The 19,953-nt window shown below is 46.0% G+C and overlaps 1 protein-coding gene across 2 annotated transcripts; it reads right to left on the minus strand.

The window, feature by feature from the left end:
- Window positions 1-4,193: 4,193 nt before the first annotated feature.
- On the minus strand, window positions 4,194-19,665 carry LOC103756189 (transmembrane protein 182). 2 transcript variants are annotated; one of them, XM_008922212.3, is made up of 5 exons: window positions 19,406-19,660; window positions 16,747-16,864; window positions 14,791-14,889; window positions 12,094-12,231; window positions 4,194-4,610 (listed from the first exon to the last, which is right to left on the minus strand). In XM_008922212.3, the coding sequence occupies exons 1-5, from the start codon at window positions 19,556-19,558 to the stop codon at window positions 4,381-4,383; spliced, it is 738 nt and encodes a 245-aa protein (XP_008920460.2). In that variant the 5' UTR covers window positions 19,559-19,660; the 3' UTR covers window positions 4,194-4,380. The 2 variants fall into 2 exon arrangements, with proteins under 2 accessions (XP_008920460.2, XP_017941959.1); XM_018086470.2 differs by lacking the exon at window positions 4,194-4,610 and adding an exon at window positions 5,849-6,045 and having other exon boundaries at window positions 19,406-19,665.
- Window positions 19,666-19,953: the final 288 nt, after the last annotated feature.

A 19,953-nucleotide genomic window follows, 5' to 3' on the forward strand; every position in this document is an offset into this window, starting at 1 on the left:
AACCTGTTTTCCATGGCAGAGGGTGTTTTCACCCTCCTGGTCAGATCTGAACTGCCAAATTCACTCCACACTAATACAGAAGGACATTTCTTTCCTCCTTTGGAAACTCTCCTGCCTCTGGTTCTTAGCTCAGGTCTGTGCAGGTTTCTCTGAAGAGCCAGCAGAGCTCTCCAAACACAGAATTTTATAATTTACCAAGTAAGGGAAAACCCTTCAGGCCTCTGGGAGTGTGAGAAAGCAGCTGGGCATGGCAGTGATGCTCTCATGGAGTGCTGGTCTCCTGGTCCAGGTCTCCTTGAGTCAGGTGGTCCCAGGTATCAGCACCTTCCCAGCCTCAGGGAGTCCTTGGGTGTCAGTTTTCTGGTAAAAGAGCTGATCTGACCAACAGGAAAAACTTTTATTATCGATTGTTGTCTGCCAGGTATGAGGGAAAATCTCCCTGCTATGAAAGAAGGAGCTACAGGGACTTGACTTTTGGGTAACCTCCTCAAATCCCTGTATCTCTCCCTCAGGTTTGGCAAATCTCCCAATTTCCAACTTCACCAAAATCCAGCCTCTTAATCTCAAGACACATCATCTCCCCTACGTAACTCTGCCTCCTGAGCACGATCACAGGGCCTGCATTTCAACACCCAGGATTCATTAATATTTCCTGCAGAGTGTTCAGTAAGTAGCAAATAAAGCAGGAAGTGTCCCAGATGTTGGAAAGAAAAAATGGAATTATTCATTGCTTACTAACATCAAATGCTAATCTGAGAAAAGCATCCTTGAAGAAATCCTTGACTAAAATTCATCAGAGTGATGTGAAATCACTGTTTTAATTATGCATCTTTGAATGTATTTATTAGTCCCGGTTCTGATCTGACTTACAGATGTTTAACAGTGATAAGGGTCTGCTGCATCTTCGGAATTGCTCGTGATTTATAATGACAAAACTTGGATCAGAATTAGGTCCTTGTCACTACTCTATAATATCCTTTCATCAAACTTCCTCACATGCAACAGATGAAAGCAAAAACGTGGTTTCTGCAGTTTCAGACCTCACCACTGAGCTCGTTAGGTTGGGGTTTGAAATTTCTCCTCCAGAAATGATGATTCTTGCACAAAATGTTGTCTGCCTGAGCTCTGCTCATCACAGGAAACTTGAGAGCAAAGGGGACTCTTCCTTCCACCAAAAAGGTGTGTTTGGTTAACCTTGTGCTGGCTGTAAACGTGGAGTTTTGATAGAGGAGTCAATTCTTCAGTTATGCAGCTTTATAATATCATTCTCTCTTATTGTTGTGACTATTAGATGTATATCTATAGCTAATACTGGGAGATTTGTCAAACCTATGGGAAATAGGGGAATTTGATGGGGTTACCCAAAAGCTCAATACCAGATGACTATTGGAGGGACTGTGCTCAATACCAAAGATATTTAAAACAAAACACTCTCTATTCCAGACTGATTCAAAGCCACCTGTGTTTCCAAAGAATGATGGAGTTTTAAACTACTGCTTGTTCTAGAGCTGATCCAGAAAGAGCAGGTCTCCAGGGATGGTTTACTCCCTAAGGCATGACTGCATGATTCAGCTCAATGTATTCCATAAATGCCTTGATGACATTAAACTAAATTTTTTAAAGAACAGATGGAGAAAGTTAATAAATATTTCATTCTATAATATAAAACTCACTTCTATATTCACAACTTCAGGGATGCTCAGCTTCACAGATACCAATAAGTCTGATGGATTTCTTGCTGCATTCTCATTCTTCTGCCCTGGTGTCTCTTATGGGATCATCATTTCTGCATGCTTGGTTTGTTTTATGGGATCAAGGAAAGGCAAGTGACTGTAAATCTTGACCTCCTCTGCTCCTGGATTATATACTTTTATTCTTTGTGACCATAAGTGTTCGTCTCCACACTGAATAGATAATTAAATGACAAAAATTATTCAAAGGGAATTTATAGTGAGAAATTATCCCTTGAAGAACTGATAGGGCACAGGCATAACCCAAGGAGATACCAGGAAAAAATCCAGTTTAGAATGGCCAAATAAAACACTGAAATATCTGTGTATTTATAAACGTCATGAAAACATCCATTTTCTGGGAAAAAAACATGATCTTTACCTGCATATCCCAATTCTGTTCAAATAAAATTTCTATGAAGGGAAAACAGTGTGAATAGTGCTTAAGAACTGGAGACCAAGCCAGTTATTCATATGAAAGAACTAATCTTTCCATGTGGGAATTACAATTTCTCACTCTATGTATGCCATGAATCTTGTAAAAGAATAATTAGAACTTGCTCCAAAAGGAAAGAAATGCCAGACTTGAATAATATTTTAGGAAGAGCATTAACAAACAGTTTTATACTGCCAACAATCTTCTAGAAGAGATTTACATTCCATTATTAATTAACTGTACTGAGTCAATAGCATGACATAAAGCTCAGGAGATGTATGTTTAGCACAAACTCTGACATTCAGGAGAACTGCACACATTTGGAGGAAGTTTGATTTAAAATTTATGCAAACGAGCTCAGCAAGCAAAGACCCCACAAACTACTTCAAAGCATCCCCATCCAGCCCGAAAAACATGACAAGATCAAATCTTTGTCACCTCTCAAGTGTCTTTCCAAAGCTCCGCATATTCAGTGTAAATTAAATACCCCCCCAGCACCTGGATGGTTTGGTGTAGAATTAGGGATGCTTTGTTCTTCTGACACTGCCACGTCAGACAAGGGGCACCTGAGTGATTGGAAGAATTGAAATATATCTAAATGATATGGAAATTGTCCTTGTGGAGCTGACTCCTGTGCAGAGTCCGTGGAACACGAGGTCCCACGCTGAGCTGGCTCACAGGGTCGACCACAACCAAGCAAAGAAAAAATACCAGGGCTATTGTCCCCTTCCCCTTTCCCCCCAACTCTGACCATCCTTCTGGCTTAGGGTTGAGAAACCTCACAAAACTGTGTCCAGGGAAAATATTAAATTCAGAGTAACAACAAAAATGATTCCAAGGGAATTTATAGTGACAAATTATCACTTGAAGGAGTGATGGGGCACAGATAATCCAAGGAGATACCATGATATCATGCTATTGTTTCCACCTCCTTTTCCCTTAATTCTGGCCATCTTTCTGGTTTTGGGTCGAGAAACCTCACAAAACTGTCTGCAGGGAAAATATTCAGTTCAGAGTAACAACAAACATTATTCAAAGGGATTTTATAGTGAGAAATTATAAGAACTGATGGGGCACAGGCATAACCCATGGTTTCATTGTCCCCCTCCTTTTCCCTCGACCCTGACCATCTTTCAGTTTTTGGGATGTGGATCCCACAACACTGTGTCCAGGGAAAATATTAAATGTGGAGTAACACACTGCTGTAAAGAAATACTAATTAATTCAGGTTAAGTTTCATGCCACAGAAATTGGTTTATTCCCTTATTGAAAGTTAGGTTAGGTCCAGGTAAATTTGTATCTTCAGAATCAGGGCTTTTAAGGAAAAAAAAAAAGTTTCTCGTGTTTCCCGACATCCCATTAAAAAGGTTGTCCTTTGACGTCAATTAGAGCCAGCTAAGGAAAAAAAATCATCCTTAATTGCTTTTCAGAAACAGACATTAGAATGTCCCCCTTGCAGCCAGATTCGATTACCTTTTACAAGAAACAAGGATGCTGGGAATGCCATAAAACTCCGGCTCTGCTGAATATGGATGTGGGGCTCTGCTGACAGTCCATGGAGCTGCTTTTCCTTGGGCTGCAGAGAAAGCTCATGCAAAGCCCACAGACACCCACCCCTAAACTTCTCCAAAATGTAAAAATGCTGAAGCTGGGTTTGCACCTGGGGCTGGTTTTGGGACAGCTCTGCAATGGAGTGAGGCTGGGAGAGCTGGGGGTGTTCACCTGGAGAGAAGGATCCACAGGGACCTGAGAACTCCTTCCAGGGCCTAAAGGGGCTCCAGGAGAGCTGGAGAGGGACCTTGGACAAGGGTGTGGAGGAACAGGACAAAGGGGACTGGCTTCCCAGTGCCAGAGGGTGGGGTTAGATGGGATATTGGGAAGGAATTCTTGGCTGTGAGGGTGGGGAGGCCCTGGTACAGGTTGCCCAGAGAAGCTGTGGCTGCCCCATCCCTGGAAGTGTCCAAGGCCAGGTTGGACAGGGCTTGGAGCAACCTGGGCTGGTGGAAAGTGTCCCTGCCCATGGCAGGGGGTGGAATGAGATGGATTTAAGGTCCCTCCCCACCCAAACTATTCTATGGATGCTCAGTGCTCCAGCCCTGCCTCCACGCAAGAGCGAATGTAATTTACCCTGACGATTATAGCCACAAAAACGATCTAGTCCTCAAAAACCTGCGCCTGTTTCTTTACATCACCAAAGCCTTCTCCAAACTTGTCTTACTCCAGGGACTCCATAATGTCTCTGCCCACCAGGAAGAAGAGGAGTCCAGCCAGCAGGACCAGGGGCACCCCGGCTGCGGCGAACATGAACGACCACCCGTAGTAGACGCGCACGGGGACGTCGTCCAGGCACCTCTCGCTCCTCTCCAGCAGGATGTACTTCTGGAAGTCAGCAGCAAACTCCTTCCACATCACGAAGAGAAACACCAGCAGGAGAAATAAACCTCCTGGAAAGGGAGAGGGAGATGAGTTATTGTCTGCACATGGAATATGGGAGTAAAAGTAAGAAGAGATCTCAACAGATCTCCAGTTATCCCTGCAGGTCCTTCAGCCAAAGCTTACTGCTGCAGCATTGCTACCCATGGTGTTTCTCTGCAGGTTCCTGTGGAAGCCAAGCCCTCTTGTCCTGGAGGAGACCACACTGTGACAAGTTCCTGCCCACTGACACCTCGTCTTTAACAATCAGGCTCTGCTACACCTGGACATGGGCACGAGGAGCCATCGTGAACACCACTCATGTTCTCAGCAGGGACCTGAATTCCTCTCCCAATGGTGCCTTTTTGCCTTTTGAATTTCTCTGAGATGAATGAGGAGACACCAAGACTCACTTTTTTTATATCTACCCTTCCAAGCAGTGTTAGATCCAACTTCCAATTTAGAAATGCAAGGATATGGGAATCAGTCCTGCTGATGGCAACTAAACCTGCCACCCCCAACAGGTACAGATGATCCTATTTTGCAAGGAAATAACACATAATAGGGTGGGAAAGGCATGTAGCCCCAAGATACCAATCTTAGATGGGCTACAAAATAACAGAGTAATAAAAAAAAAATAATAAGCAGCTTTTACCAGGAGGCTACAAAGACTTCACATGGGTGAGTGAGACCTCCTGGCCCTCCTGGAGCCAGACAGAGGAGAGCTGAGGCCACACAAAGCCTGAGCAGTGAGTGCAAGGTCAGCATCTCTCCTGGAGGGGTCTGCTCTCCTTGGAGCCTCCCTGGCCTCGCAGGATGCCCATGACCCAAACGGGTCTCCCAGGAGACCTCCCCATCTCGGATTTCCAGCTGCATTCCCATCGAAGGTCAGCGGGAAGAGCTTGGTCACATCTGAAAAGCACGTGGTGAACAGGCACCTCCTGGACCTGGGGCCTTCAGGGCCTTAATAGGAACCTCCTTTCCCCATAATCCAAGTGCTGGAGGTTTGGTTTCCCCTGTATGAAGCAGATGACAAAAACTAGAGTGGCCCAAATACTATTTACAGCATAAAATTAAAAATATATATTAGTCGTAATATATGTTGAATTTAAACTGCAGTCAGCAGTGATGGTGTGATGACAGGTCTGAAAGCACTTCAGTAATATCTGATCTTGGTACTTCACAGCCAGAAGCTACTATTTTTAAAAGGTGCTGTATAACATATAGATACAAACACACACACACACACACATATGAAAGAAATACATCACAGCTTATAATATTTTTATGGTAGAAGTGAACAGCTCAAAATTAATTCAGTTGACAAGTTACCACACAGCTCCGTGGATGTGTTGTGGCTTCTGCAGGATTTAATTTCTCCCCTTGCCATTTTTAAATCAAAGGTAGTTGTAGCGTATTTCATTATTCTCCCTGGCAGCTTATACACTCCAAAATCCAACTCTCTTGCTGAGGAAAGGAAGGGGGTAAACCCTGATGTTGATTTATCTGCTTAGTGATTACTGAATCCTCAGTCAGAAAAAACATGCCAGTGTTTTACTGTGATTCTGTTTATAATGGATATAAACAGCCAAAAATGAGACTTACAGGAAGGTAAGAGGGTTCAAAGTGCTCATTACGAGTTATACAGAAGTTGAAGCTACCCATCCTAAACTGTCACATCCATTACACTGCCTCCCACACCCTAAAAAATGGAATCTTATCAACAAAAAATCAGCACAACCATATGAATATCCTTTACCTCACCCTACACTGTCATTTCAAGTGGTTTTCCCTGATGTGGAGAAGTCCTTGTGTTCGCTGGAGAGGCAGGCGAGGAGTTAAACAGCAGCTGCTGGAACATTTGCATGTTCATTGAGGTTTTGATACCACTTGAAATTAAGTGCACAAATAAATATTTTACACTTACCATGATAGTTGTATGCTTAAAATACCAATTATTCTACTGTAAGAAAACCATCGTGTGTTTAAATAGTCGCATGTCCTTTACAAAATACAATGTATTGATAAGAAGGCAATTAAGTCTTTATTACCGATGTAATTTAAAATTAAATTAATTAGATAGCAACTGAACCTTGAAAAGTGCTCTTTTAAAGATCAATTTCTATTTCATTAACTTATAATACCTATGGTAAGAGACACAAATGAAACCGTAGCCCCAGTGGGAGAGAGAACGTGGCCTGGGAAAGTGCTTTGGAATTCTCCTGTTTTTCTTTAAATAACCAGGAATTCTGTGCTGACTTGTCCCAGGACAATTTAGATGGTGCAAGTCTCCTTTTTTTTGAAGTAATCAGATCAAAACCTTCCAGTTCTTACTGAGGAGGGTGTGAAAAGTCCCACGAGTGGTGGCCCCATCCCCAACCTCTCCAGGAGCTAAGGATTGGGATTGATCCCTGCCCTTGCCCCAGGAGAAGTGCCAGGCCTTGGTAGGGAAGGATTTATTATTAAACAGGTACTGGAGGTGATGGCACGGCCATGGCATCTAAATTAAGAATGTTTTCACACTCTGGGAAAATGACAAGAAACTGTAAAGTAAGCAGCCTTCTTCCCCGGAATAATTACAGCTGAGTGACAAAGAATCCCTGGGATTTGCACCATGTCCTCAGCAAGAAGAGAAAAATCAGGAGGGCAGGTGCAGCCAAAGGACAGTGGGAGCACAGAGAAAGGGCAGCTCAACAAAAATTGCTCAGCTAAAAATGCCAGTTTGGAGCACTCACAAGTATTCATGAAAGTGCCTAAAATTTGTCACCCTCACAGCCATCAGCAGGCTCTTCATAACAACAAAACCAGGAGCTTTCACCTCCATGTTACCATGTGTTTGGCATTTTTGTTTCAAAATGCTGTTTTATTTTGGATTTTTCATCTTTTGAACAGGTCTCACTTTACCACCTCCTTTCTTGGATGCTCTGGAAAGTCATCCTCGTTTCCTGCCAGCTTTTGGTGTGCAGAGACAGATTCCCTCCTGCCTTGAGCAGCAAAATGAAAAACTGAAGAAAACGCAGTTTTTCTGCCCTGAAAATGAGACTGGCATCGGCACCCACACCTGTGAGACAGGATGCATGTGGGGTTTGGGGAAGGGGAAGTGAAGACCTCATCAAACCAAACCATCCTTACAATGCTCTCAGCATCCCTGTGGTTTCTACCGCTGGAAAATTAGCCAGGTGATCTCTCTCCTTCTCTGCCTCTGTTCATCAGGATGGTACAGGAAAAAATTAACTGTGAAACTCCATCTCAGTGCTGATGAGGTCAATGGCATCTTCTGGGGAGGGGCTAATTGCAAGCAAATTGAAGTGGGGTATTAAATCTGTCTCCTTTGAACGCTGCAGAACAAGGGACCCCGGTGGTCCATCCCCCCTTCCCAGAGCTGCATCTTCCCTGTGGGTAAATTGGAGTCGAGCTTTTCCTTTCTCTCTCTTGATTTCCTTGTGACACCTTTATAGCTGCTAATTGTAGGGACAGGTGAGTGAACTCAATCTTTAACTCTTATTCTGTGGAAGCTACTGAACTTTTGTGCAATCTGCTAATTATGACAATAATGAACTTTGACTCCTTCTCCTCTTTCACCAGTTGCCTCTTAGGGATGTTAATAATGAGGAAATGGAGGGGTGACCTTCAGCTGCCCTTCCAGAAGTGTCAACCTTTACTGCCTGTGGGGAGCCTCAGACTGCCAAAGTGCTGCTGGATTTGGGATAATCTGAGCAAAAAATTCAGCACTTTAACTCATAGGACTGGGAAATCTGCCTCTTTTTTTCATGCTGTTGGGTCATGTTGAAGAACAGGTTAGTCCCACCACGGGCAGGGATGCCACCCACTAGACCAGGTTGCTGCAAGACCTGGCCAACCTGGCCTTGAACACTTCCAGGGATGGGGCAGTCACAGCTTCTCTGGGCACCCTGTGCCAGGGCCTCACTTCTAATGTCTGAAAGGAATCAAAACTGAGGAGCACAAGGTAGAGAAAAGGAAGGAGTACAAGCAAAGTTGTCTCAGCATTTCAAAGAGGTTCCAAAAGCTGCAGCACAGAGTTCACCCACCCCTCTCGCTGACACTGTAGCGATAATTAATCATGTTGTCATCTGACTTTTGAAACAAGGGGACAATTAGTCACCAGGCAGGATCTGCCACCCCCTCAGAAGCGCTGAAGCTCAGGCCAGGATGGCAAATACTGGAAGGGAAGCAGCACACTGGCTATTTACTCGTGTATTCCAGGTTTTGGGAACAGGCTGGCAGGGAGAGCTGCCCAGCTGGGGCAGTGGATGCACAAATGCAGCAGCAGCAAATGCCAGATGGGCTCTGGCTGCCTTTCCCAAGTCACCCAGCAGAGGAAATCAAGGGACGTGGCTCTGGCCCTTTGAAAGGGCTCCCAGAAACACCTCCCATGGAGCAGTCCATTGGGTACAGTGCTGGCACACAGTCACATTTGTCCCCTTGAAAGGACAAAAAAAAAAGGCTTCTCAGAGAGGAAACCCAAAGGGTTTATTGAACAATAACAACCTTTACCCTTTAGCACTGAATTCCCCTGGCACAGAGGGACACGTGTGACTCCTCAAGACCATGTGAGGCTGGTCATCCATGAATGCTTGGGAGCGAGTTTTCAGTACTTTTAGAGCCTTTTGGTGGCAAAAGTTACATCATTTTGCAGTGATTAACCATGGCTGTGCCATCACAACCTCCACCAAAAGGAGGGGGTTCATGGGCAGAATGGAGTTGCCTACGAAGGATTCCCTGAGAGGTCAACGTGGTGCCCCATCTCACCACCCGACTGCCAGCCCACCTTCCCACTCTACAGATTGCCAGCATTTTCACACTTCCTCGAGGAGAGATCATTTCTGCAAGGGAGGTTAATTAACACTGACCCCCAGGCCATGATTAGAAGACAAGAAGCGCTTTCTCCTGCATCATCCCTCCCTCCACATCCCGCTGTCCCAGGGAAAGGGGTGGCTGGGGAGCTGAAGCTGTGGTGAATCTATTGTTCCTGCTGCTTAGCACAATTATGCAAAAGATTTTTGGAAAGGATAACGAGAAAATAGCCACGGAGGGATGGAAGCTGAATCCATCAGGAAGCCAAGGCCAAGCAGGATCCAGAGGCCTGAGTTCAGGATAAGCCCCCCCCCAAAATAAAAGGAACAGCTGGAACACTAAGGAAACTTTGCTGAAAAACATCTTGCATCCTCCTGCTCTCATTTGGATTGAAAATACAGCAGGAAGTGTCTTCCAGCTGAACTCGTTCCCCTAACGACTGTTAATAACAATGATTGCTGTTCACATTGAAGCTGCATTAATACAAACTTCAGTTTTAACAGCAGCATCTTTGTCTAATGCCAAGAGGTTTATGTGATGCATAATCAGCTCTCTTAAAAAGTGTCACATTCTACGCCCCAGCCCTTTAATCAAGAAGTAGTCAAATAAAGTGCAAAAACAATGAAAAAAAAGAAAAAGAAAGAAGATTTTCAGTCTCACTCGACACCCTTTTCTGTGATATCTCTGCCCAACGTGCAGACTGGACACATTCCCTGGGGACATCTGCTCCCTCCCTGGGGCCTGGGTTACGGATGGGAAGAGAAAGTTTCCTGCCTTGGTACAACCCTTGGATTTTTATCCATTATGGGGTCACAACAGCCCCATGGAAAGCTACAGGTTTGGGGCAGACTGGAAATCTGCTCGGGGGAAAAGCACCTGGGGGTGCTTGACAGTGGCTGAACACAAGCCCGGGTGGGTGAGAGGCCAAGGGCACCTGGCTTGGATCAGGAATAGTGTCACAGACCCAGTGCCCGTCCCTGTGCTGGCACTGCTGGGGCACCTCCAGTGCTGGGGCACTTCTGGGACCCTCAGGACAAGAGAGACATGGAGGGGCTGGAGCGTGTCCAGGGAAGGGAACGGAGCTGGGGAAGGGGCTGGAGCAGCAGAGGGAGCTGGTGGGGCTCAGCCTGGAGAGAGGGAGGCTCAGGGGGGACTTCTGGCTCTGCAACCCGTGACAGGGGGGGCGGGGGGGGGTCGGGCTCTGCTCCCAGGGAACAAGGGACAGGATAAGGGGAAACAGCCTTAAGCTGTGCCAGGGGAGGGTCAGGTTGGACATCAGGAGGGATTTCTTCCTGGAAAGGGCTGTCCAGCCCTAGCACAGCTGCCCAGGGCAGTGGTGGAGTCCCCATCCCTGGAGGGCTTTAGAAGACAGGTAGATGTGGCATCTGGGGACACAGATCAGTGTTGGGACCTCTCTTATTGAATATTTTCATTAATGTTTTCAGCTCTCCCCAAATTTGGGCACACTTAGAGCCCAAACTGAGAGCAAAGACACTGCCTCATGGTTGATTTATGCCAGATATGAGGAAGCAGGACCAGGTGGAGGATCTGTAATTAAGCTGTGGTTTTTCAGAGAAAGGCCTGATTTCATTACCAAGTTCTTCACTTGGCACAGCTCAGCTGAGATCCAGTCTGGAGCTGCTTGAGTGGCAAAAGAGCTTTTTTCTGAGTTTGAGTTCCCGGTAGTGAAGCCAGTTATTCCTCTCAAATACAGAAAAGGAAAAAGCCCAAGTGATAATTCAATGGAATCATTTGTAACTGCAGTGGGAGTAATGAATAAATGCCTATTTTTAATTCATTTTCCTGCTGTGCCACCGCTTCATCTTTTCAGGTCTCCTTAAGCCAGCCCTCCCATTTTGGATGGCAGGGTTTGCCTTTCATCCCTCTGTGGGTTTCCAGATGTTAACAACAGAGGCAGGAGCAGCCTAAATGCAAAGCCTGACTTCAGGGAACAGAGTGGGGCTGATGCTGCACAGGCTTAACACAGCTTTACTCAAATAAAAGGCTCTGCCTGTCTGGGTTGCATAGAAGAGTAGAAAAAAAAAAAAAAAGCAGTTTTCAAAAATCTCAGCTTTGATAGGATTAGGTTCAGCCTGGAGAAGAGAAGACAGAGGGGAGACCCCATTGCAGTTACAACTTCCTCTGGAGGGGCAGAGGAGGGGCAGGACTGAGCTCTGCTCTGGGGGACCACGGACAGGACCCCAGGGAATGGCTGGAGCTGTGTCAGGGCAGGGTCAGGTTGGATCTCAGGGAAAGGTTCTTCCCCCAGAGGCTGGTTGGGCACTGCCCAGGCTCCCCAGGGCAGTGGGCACAGCCCAAGGCTGCCAGAGCTCCAGGAGGGTTTGGATGATCCTCAGGGACAGGGTGTGACTCTTGGGGATGGGCCTGTGCAGGGCCAGGAGTTGGACTTGATGATCCTTGTGGGTCCCTTCCAGTTTGGCATATTCTGGGATTCTGTGAAGGACTATCTTGCTAAAGCCTGACTGAGCAGAGAATAATGGAATTCCAGAATGGTTTGGGTTGAAAGGGACCTTAAAGGCCATCTCTTTCCAGGGACACCTTCCACTCATATGGCTCAGAGCTCACAGGGGTTTAATTCCAGGGAGAGGGAAATCATTTACTCCAAGCAGTGCAGCTCCCACCTGATCCTCCTGGCAGCACCTCATCCCCCTCTGCCTCCCCTGCATTCCATGCCCTTACCTGAGAGCAGGAGGAATCCACCTCCCACTTTGTAGGAGCGGGGGCTGACGAAGGGAATTCCACAGACCAGCAGGAGCCCCCCCACCAGGGCAGCAGCCACGGCCAGCAGGATGAACGCCGTCCAGAACCCTCTGTACACTGCACAACAGGAGGGGAGTCAGGCAAAGGACAGCAAAAGAGGCTTTCTTCAGTCCATCCTCGAAGATCTTGGACTTCTTTTCCAACCTTAATGACTCTGTGTTTAACCAATAGCAAAAACAACCACCTGCAATGGTGTCGTGTCAGGCAGAGCTGAGGCTCCTGCTTTGCCTGGAGCTGGTGCAAGTTCAGGGTGAATGTCATGCCCTACATAATGGGATTGGAATGAGTACAAGGGGTTGGGAGGGTTTGCCAGGGAAGCAGGCCACAAAAGGGGGGAGAGGAAAGGCCACTGTGCTTAGCTGGGCCTGGAGGAGGATGGAAAAGCTTGGTAAGAAAGGAAAGAAAACAGCAAAATTTGGAGAGGTGGAATCAGCCCAGAGCTTTGTTCTGTTTTAATTAACACTTAGGGAAGGTGCCAGGTTCCTGGTTTAAAATAAGGGCAGTGTTTGCTGGCAGGACTGCAGGGAAAATGGGAACTCCTGATTTCCCCCCTTAATGGCCTTTGTGACTGAACAGAACAGGAGAGGGAAGCTCTTCATCCACTGAGTTTGGGGCTTTTGCTGTGACTTCAGGCAACCACCCCACCCAGGGCTGAGCAAGCTTGTGTCCATCACACCCCACAAGATGGGACAGGGTGGGATTCAGTCCACTTCTTTCAGCCTCCCTGCAGCCAAGTCTCTTCCAGTCACTGCTATAAACCTTAGCCAAAGGTGGTGTCTTCTAGCAGAGACCCCCCCATGCCCCACTTGCTGCTCCCCTGATTTATCTGATCCCCTCAGACCAGCACATCTCACTCCTCCTGTTGTTTTTCAGAAGCTCTAGTCTGAGAGATTTAAGCCGAGCACGAGCAAGTGGGTAATGCTGAAATGATTCACACTTGAAAGAAAAATGATACCGAGGAGATGCGTTTTCCTCATTTGAAACCATTTTGTCAGGAGAGCCACTTAGGCAGAGATAAGTATCTTGAACTCTCCAAAACCACTGAATTCATTTTCATGTTTAACCTCCCGTCACCCGTTTCTCTCAGGGAGCCTCAGAGGATGCAGATAAGGCAGAATTATCTCTGGAGCAGGTAATAGCTGGAGGACCCTTCTTCTTGGACAGCCTCCTGGTCTGTCAGCACTTGCAAATGAGGATGGACTGGCTAAAAATGAAAGGAGTGTTAACTGCTCTCTGCAGCCCCCGTGGGTGCTTTGCAGGGAGTTGGGGCAGTGGAGGATCCCGGTGCTCCCACTGTCCTAAATGTGGGGGCTGAGACACCCCCATCATCTCCCCAGGGATCACAGGGGTGGGTGGCAGGCAGAGCTCCCTCCCCAGCACCTCCATAGAATCATTAAGGTTGGAAAAGATCTCTATGAACATCGGGATCTTCCTGGGACCTGTCCCAAGAGAGGCAGCTGGGCAGGGTTTCATAGCAGGGGCTGACAGACAAGGGCAGATGCCTCCAGCCCTTTATTTAGGACGGGAAAAAAAGTGTGTTTATCAGCAAGACCATTCAGAAACTGGACATCGTTCCTGCCTCTCCTAAGCAGGAAAAATCCCACTGCTTAATCCGTGTGTTGGCTGCACATCCTGCACCCAGCTCCTCCACCTCCTCCCATCCACAGGTCCCTCGTATCCATTTGACACCACGGCGTGTTCCCCGGGGCAGGAATTCTGCACAGTGCAGCAAGAGAAACTGGCTGCTCTCCCTCACATTCTCCTACTGACAATGTGGTGTTTTTTTTTTAATTAATTTCTCATAACAAAAAAAAATAAATAAAACCTAAAAATAAAAAAAGGTACTGCTAAAGGCTAAGGAAAAGGTCAAGATGTTTGTTTGTGCAGAACGTCTGCCCTGCATCCCCGGAGGCAGCGCAGACTGATGCACACTATTTAAAGAAATCAATTCATTTCAAAAAAGATCATTGAATTAATTCTAGCTGCTGCCACCAATTTAGCAAATTAAAATTCCTAACAGCAGCTGATTCATTAAAGAACTCAGAAAATATAGAGAAACATAAATAAAAAGGGAGCTGGTTGAAAGGCAGCTCTCCAACCACGCCGTGTTCAGGGTATTAAACATAAGCCAGTCACTTATGGGGATCTTCTGACAGTTTGGTCTTTAACTGATTTTCCAGTGTTTGTTTATTTTGTCTTGCAATAAATCAACACCAGAGCTCTCCCAGGAAGCCTCACTCTAGGAATGAGTCAGCACTGGGACGGGTTTGGGTTTTCTGGATGAAGCCCTTTGTCTCCAGCTCCTCCCAGTGAGCGAGGAGGTGGGACAGAGTGGATTTAATCTCCTGCCTGGCTCATGGGAGTAGGTGCTGAGCACACAGTGGGAGGGTGCACAGCTCATGGCCAGGAATGGCAGGTCTGGAGCAGAGAAGATGTGGGAGAACATCTTGATGTGCCCACGGTTTGTGGCAGTTAACTAAGCAAGGCCAGTGTGTAAAGGAGTCTTCCAAAAACCCATGCTTGGCCACAGGCAGCTACAAGGGACTGACACACATCCCAAATCTCTATCCAATCCCTTGGGAAAGGAGCTGCTGGGGGAGGAGGACAGAAACCCACCTGCAGTTGTGTCATAGGAGGGGTGGGGAAAAGGTCCAAGAGCAATGGGCATGGGGAACAGGTATCCATGCATGCAGAACTTGGGGTGTGCTTGGCTGGCTGAAAAAGAGTAAAAAAATTCATTAAATCCCTGTTTGCTTTTGTTTTCTGCAGAATCACCATTACAGCACTCACATGGGGACGTGTTGTTGTGTAAAACCTGCAAAACCCTCACTAAAATCAGAAGGCTGAGGAGGAAAGAAGGAGGGTAAATCTTGTTTAGATAAATAAAATAAATAAAATAAATAAAATAAAATAAATAAAATAAATAAAATAAATAAAAACTGTGAGAGAGGGGGGATATCAGTCTGCTCCTGGTACATCTTCTCATTTTCATAATCTGAGTCTTAGGTGGATGTCAATCACGAAAGATGGAACAACTGAAATCAGTGTAAATATTCCCGTTGTTGTTTTCCTCCAGGGAATGTGCCAGAACACCTGGAAGTGGCAAAGGTGTTTGGGTACCAGAACAGGGCTCCTTACAAGATCTCCAGTTGGTGAGAAGGAAAAGCACAATTAGAACAGAAGTGCCCCATCAATATTAATACCACTGAGGCTTATCATGATTAACAGTAATAGAATGAATGTTAAATGAATTAATTAATGGTTGGCCACTTATTTAAATATGTTCCCCAGCTCAAAGGAACACTTTATAATAGGTGGACATTAGTTCATGCTAAATTGACTATGGAATACCTATTGAATTAATTATTACATCCACGAGAGCAGCAAATTAATTTGCCATGATCAATCCTATTATAATAAATACATAAAGAAGCAGCACAAATCTGCCAGTTATCAGAGTGAGTCATTTCACTTCAGGTGACATTACATTACGTATTTTTATACAATGTAATTTGATAGCAAACTCCCTCTCTCCAGCCTGTCCTTCCCTTATCAAAAACTTTGTGTGAAAAACCTCACGCGGTTCAGTTGAATGGTGGCAGTGACGATTCCTGCAAGATTTTACAGGGAACAGGTCAGGGGCTGGGGGAGACAGCAAAGTCATTTGAAATTTTAATCAACGCAGAGCAGATTTATTGTGGGAACCTGCATTATTTGCAGCCCTACGAGGCCACTGTGCTGCTCCACAACCACGTGAGCACCTCCGAGAGGATCGAAGCCCCAGCGGGCACAGGGTGAAGGTTTTAGTGGTGTTTAAATCCAACACCCTTCACTGCACAAGGATCACCAGTCAGCAGCAGCTGGGGTCTCAGAGTAGGTTTCACCTTCTCCTTCAGTTTGTTTTTTTTGGTTTTTTTTTTTTCAAGAGTAAATGTGCTTTCAGAAAAAAAACAATAATTATTTTATATCCCTCTCTGTTTATTCTCACGTGTAATTTGAATGACCTTAAAAAAAGCAAAGCAGGCAAGATCTTAAAATAAAGAGCATAAACACACGTGTTTATGGCCCGCCACCACTGGTCCTGAGCATGCAGACACCACACATGTGCATGTCCAGCCTCCCCTGTGCTAAAATCAGTGGGAGATGGGAATGCTCAGCACCCTGATGGTGGAAAATAGGGTGGAAAACAGAAGACCAGGAAGGGCATGGGCTCAAGTTTAGCAAATTTAGCTGAACACAAACATCAAGAGGTATGTGAGGAAGGGTTGTGGAGGTATATGAGTTGGGTTACAAGGCCACCACTTCATAAGACTTTGAAAATGATTTATTAAATGGCACAAAAATGTTTCTACATTTCTGTGAACAGCCCTCTGAGAGCAAAACCCAAGTTTAAAAAAGAGCACAGAAAGGACACAGAAAGGGTGAGCCAGGTTTGCTTTTGGGAGGGAGACAATGAGAATGAAAACCATGAAATAAAACCATCTCAGCATCCCTGGGAGCCCTCCTTGTGATCGTTTCCCACTCAAACCATGAGCAAATGCTGTGGGTACGGGGTGGTGGCATCATACTCACTGTACCAGAAGGTCCAGATGGTCTCTGGGTGGCCCTCACCAAAGAACCAGCACCTCCAGAAGAAGCCCTCGTGGTGGAAAGTGAGGATCTCCTTCCTGGTCTCTGTTGGCATTTCAGCCTGTGGAGGAACAAAAGTCCAGCTGACACAGGGAAGATCAGGGTACAAAGTGTGTATTTTCTTGCTTGGACAGGTGTTGCTTTCATTTTCTGACAGAGTTTTCATTTGTTGTTTCAGTTGGTTTTGGGGAACAAGAAGGCAGCTGCTGTTCTTGGTTTTCTGTATCACAGCTCCAAAAGGTTCTGAGAACAAATTATCCAAAATCCAGACCTGCACAAACCAGCTTCTTTAATATCCTTAAACCACTGATGGCCAGAGCTGGATGGGTATGGCAGGGAGCTGAGCATCTGGGTGTGTTCTCCTTCTTAAACCCCTTCCTTCAACCCCCAGACCAGACCTGTGAGCACAAGGTTTCGGTCTTTCCAGAAGGGAAGATACTGTAAAGTTTAGCCAAGGATTATTTATGAAAAAAAAATGGTTAAAACTACAGCCAAAATCAATTTTATCTTTATCACACACAGTGTGGTAAAGGAAACATGACTGCAACATAACTATGTTTTGTGGAGGGTGGGGAATGTCCACATGGGAATGGACCCTGTGAACTACAGAAAGGAGATGGGACTCAACAGGGAGGTGCTGGAAGGAACTTATCATGTCATAGAATGGTTTGGCTTGGAAAGGACCTTAAAGACCAATCCCTTCATGGGCAGGGACATCTTCCACCAGCCCAGGTTGCTCCAAGCCCTGTCCAACCTGGCCTTGGACACTTCCAGGGATCCAGGGGCAGCCACAGCTTCTCTGGGCAACCTGTGCCAGGGCCTCACCACCCTCACAGCCAAGAATTCCTTCCCAATATCCCATCTAACCCTGCCCTCTCGCAGTGGGAAGCCATTCCCCTTTGTCCTGTCCCTCCAGACCCTTGTCCAAGATCCCTCTCCAGCTCACCTGGAGCCCCTTTAGGCACCAGAAGGGGCTCTAAGGTCTCCCTGAAGAATTTATACTCCCCTCACCTCAATGTTTTCATGCATTATGACAGATTCCAGAGCTCTGACCTGGTTCTCCTTTTCCTTTCAGGATAAAACACTGACTGTGACAAGGGTAACATTCAGCCCTGATCCCCCTCAGCTGGGTGGCTGCTGACTTGGTGCATCCACAGCAATTCCACTGTTTGCCAGCCACTCAGCCCATCCTTATCTGTGGGGAACAGCATTCGACGGTTTAAGAAAGGACAGAGAAGGTAAAAACACAGCAACAAAAATAGAAATAATAGAAACAGTGTCTGAAATAGAAATAAAATAGCTCAGAGGGAAGAGTAAGAGCAGCTCCTATTTCTGCTTGGTGCCTTTGAAGTGGCTCTGCCTCGGTGACAGGCATGGCAGCACTTGGCCAAGAGCGTATCTGAAATGTTTGAGATGCTTATTCACGGCGTGCAGTGAACCATCTCTGCTCTCTCCACTTTAAAGGACAACAAAAATGGGAAACAATTAACATTGTCACTTCCCAAGTGCTCAAAAACAGCAGCACTTCTCTGTCCACAACTCTGCCATCGCCAGGGCTTTACTGTGCTGCCTGAAATGGTAAAGATCCCCCCCCGTTTCACCTCTTCAGGCAGTTTTTCCATCATAATGGTTTTTTTTCTCAACAGAGAAAGTCATTTGGAACCATGACTCAAGCAAACAGTGCCCCACGTTTGATTGTGGGATTCTGAAATGAAAGGAAAATATTTCTTGCTGGCATCATGATGCTCACCCAGGGTGAGTCACCACACGAGGGAAAAAAATCAAACCTAATTGGATTGAACTTTGAAGTAACAAAAAGTCTGCACACAACAAGGATCTTCCTGTCATTTTGTAATTGAAGCCACACATTGATCAGCACAAAAACATTTTGGAGGAGTGGGTGGCTCGAGGAACTGAGCTGGTTGTTATTTCATTGAGGAGTCAGACAACAGCAAGTGCAGTGAAAATCCACCTTTAGAAAGGATCTGTGAACGAGTGACACCAGTCCTTGGCACTAAAACACCAAACTGTCCTTCAGAAATTACATTTTTCACTAACTAAAATCCTCAATAAACCTTAATTTGAAAATATACAGGTCTCCTCTTGTTAGATGGGCAGGAACTTGTCAACACTGCTGTGCATTTGATGTTCACTTTTGTTTTCTGTCTCTGCTGCAGTTGTATCACTTCAGATGTAAGTGATTGCCAAGCCCCACACTTTTAAATATGAACTAGTTTTAAATGAAGAAACTACAGAGGGAGAAATCTTTTAATGGCAAATATCAGCAGATATCTTTTGTCTTTAGAGGGAAATGCTGTCAACAACTAAAGCTCTTACATTTTTGCCTTTCATTCCCTAATGTTCATATCTGCCAGATTACAGAGGTGCTGTCTTAATGTTTCCTAGACACACTTTACTTCAGTCAAAATGCTCAGTGCCATGGAAAAGCCTGTTTGCATTTTAAAAAATTGAAAGTTCTAGCTCGGGCTGACGTTTTACATGAACAGGTCACTTTGAGCAAAAACATTGTCACGGACTTAAAAATTTTAAATTATTTACAGAAGTTAATTGTTCCAGAGCAAGACAAGATCCCAGAGCTCACCTCCCCGGTGCTCAGAGTGCTGTTCTCATGCTCGAAGACGCCGCAGGTCTCCGTAGCCAGGAGCCAATAATCCGTCCCAAAGGCGACGAGGAAGAGCAAGACGCCGGTGCCGCCGAGGATCCCGGCTGCCAGGGCAGCTATGCCAGCCTTCATGGGGCACCACGAGGGAATGGGGGATCAGAAAAGAAGAAAAACCCTAATTTTTCCTGGGTGGCTGGAAGAGAGGGGTGAGAGGAGTGCTATTTTTGGCCATGGGGGATGATCTCCTGGCTGGTATGAGTTTCAGTGGGTGGTGGAACGGGACTAAGAAAAGCAGATGACCTGGTGGAACCAAACAGCTGTGGCATTAAGGATCATGACAAATCGCTCTGGAGGCAGAGCAGGAAGGGTTCCAAGTGAACACATGGCTGCTCGTGTCAGAGGAGAGGAGCAGGGAGCCCTCAGTCACGGTGCACAACTCCCCGGACACCAGGGAGTTTTTAACAGCCTTTCTGCACAGATTAACAGAAGATGAGCCTGGTGTGAGCAGAGATGAACTAAAATATCTA

This window comes from Manacus vitellinus, unplaced genomic scaffold (genome assembly GCF_001715985.3).
Source record: "Manacus vitellinus isolate BGI_N305 unplaced genomic scaffold, ASM171598v3 scaffold_95_pilon, whole genome shotgun sequence".
NCBI classification, from domain to species: domain Eukaryota; kingdom Metazoa; phylum Chordata; class Aves; order Passeriformes; family Pipridae; genus Manacus; species Manacus vitellinus.

What these genes read in the sequence shown, in the direction of transcription:
- LOC103756189 (XM_008922212.3), bottom strand. Translation starts at nt 19,558, where the DNA reads ATGAAGGCTGGCATAGCTGCCCTGGCAGCCGGGATCCTCGGCGGCACC. An exon ending in CATCTGGACCTTCTGGTACA is followed by an intron (nt 14,890 to 16,746) that starts GTGAGTATGATG and finishes ACTCTTTTTCAG; the next exon opens with CCAGCCAAGCACACCCCAAG. An exon ending in CTCCTATGACACAACTGCAG is followed by an intron (nt 12,232 to 14,790) that starts GTGGGTTTCTGT and finishes CCTGTTGTGCAG; the next exon opens with TGTACAGAGGGTTCTGGACG.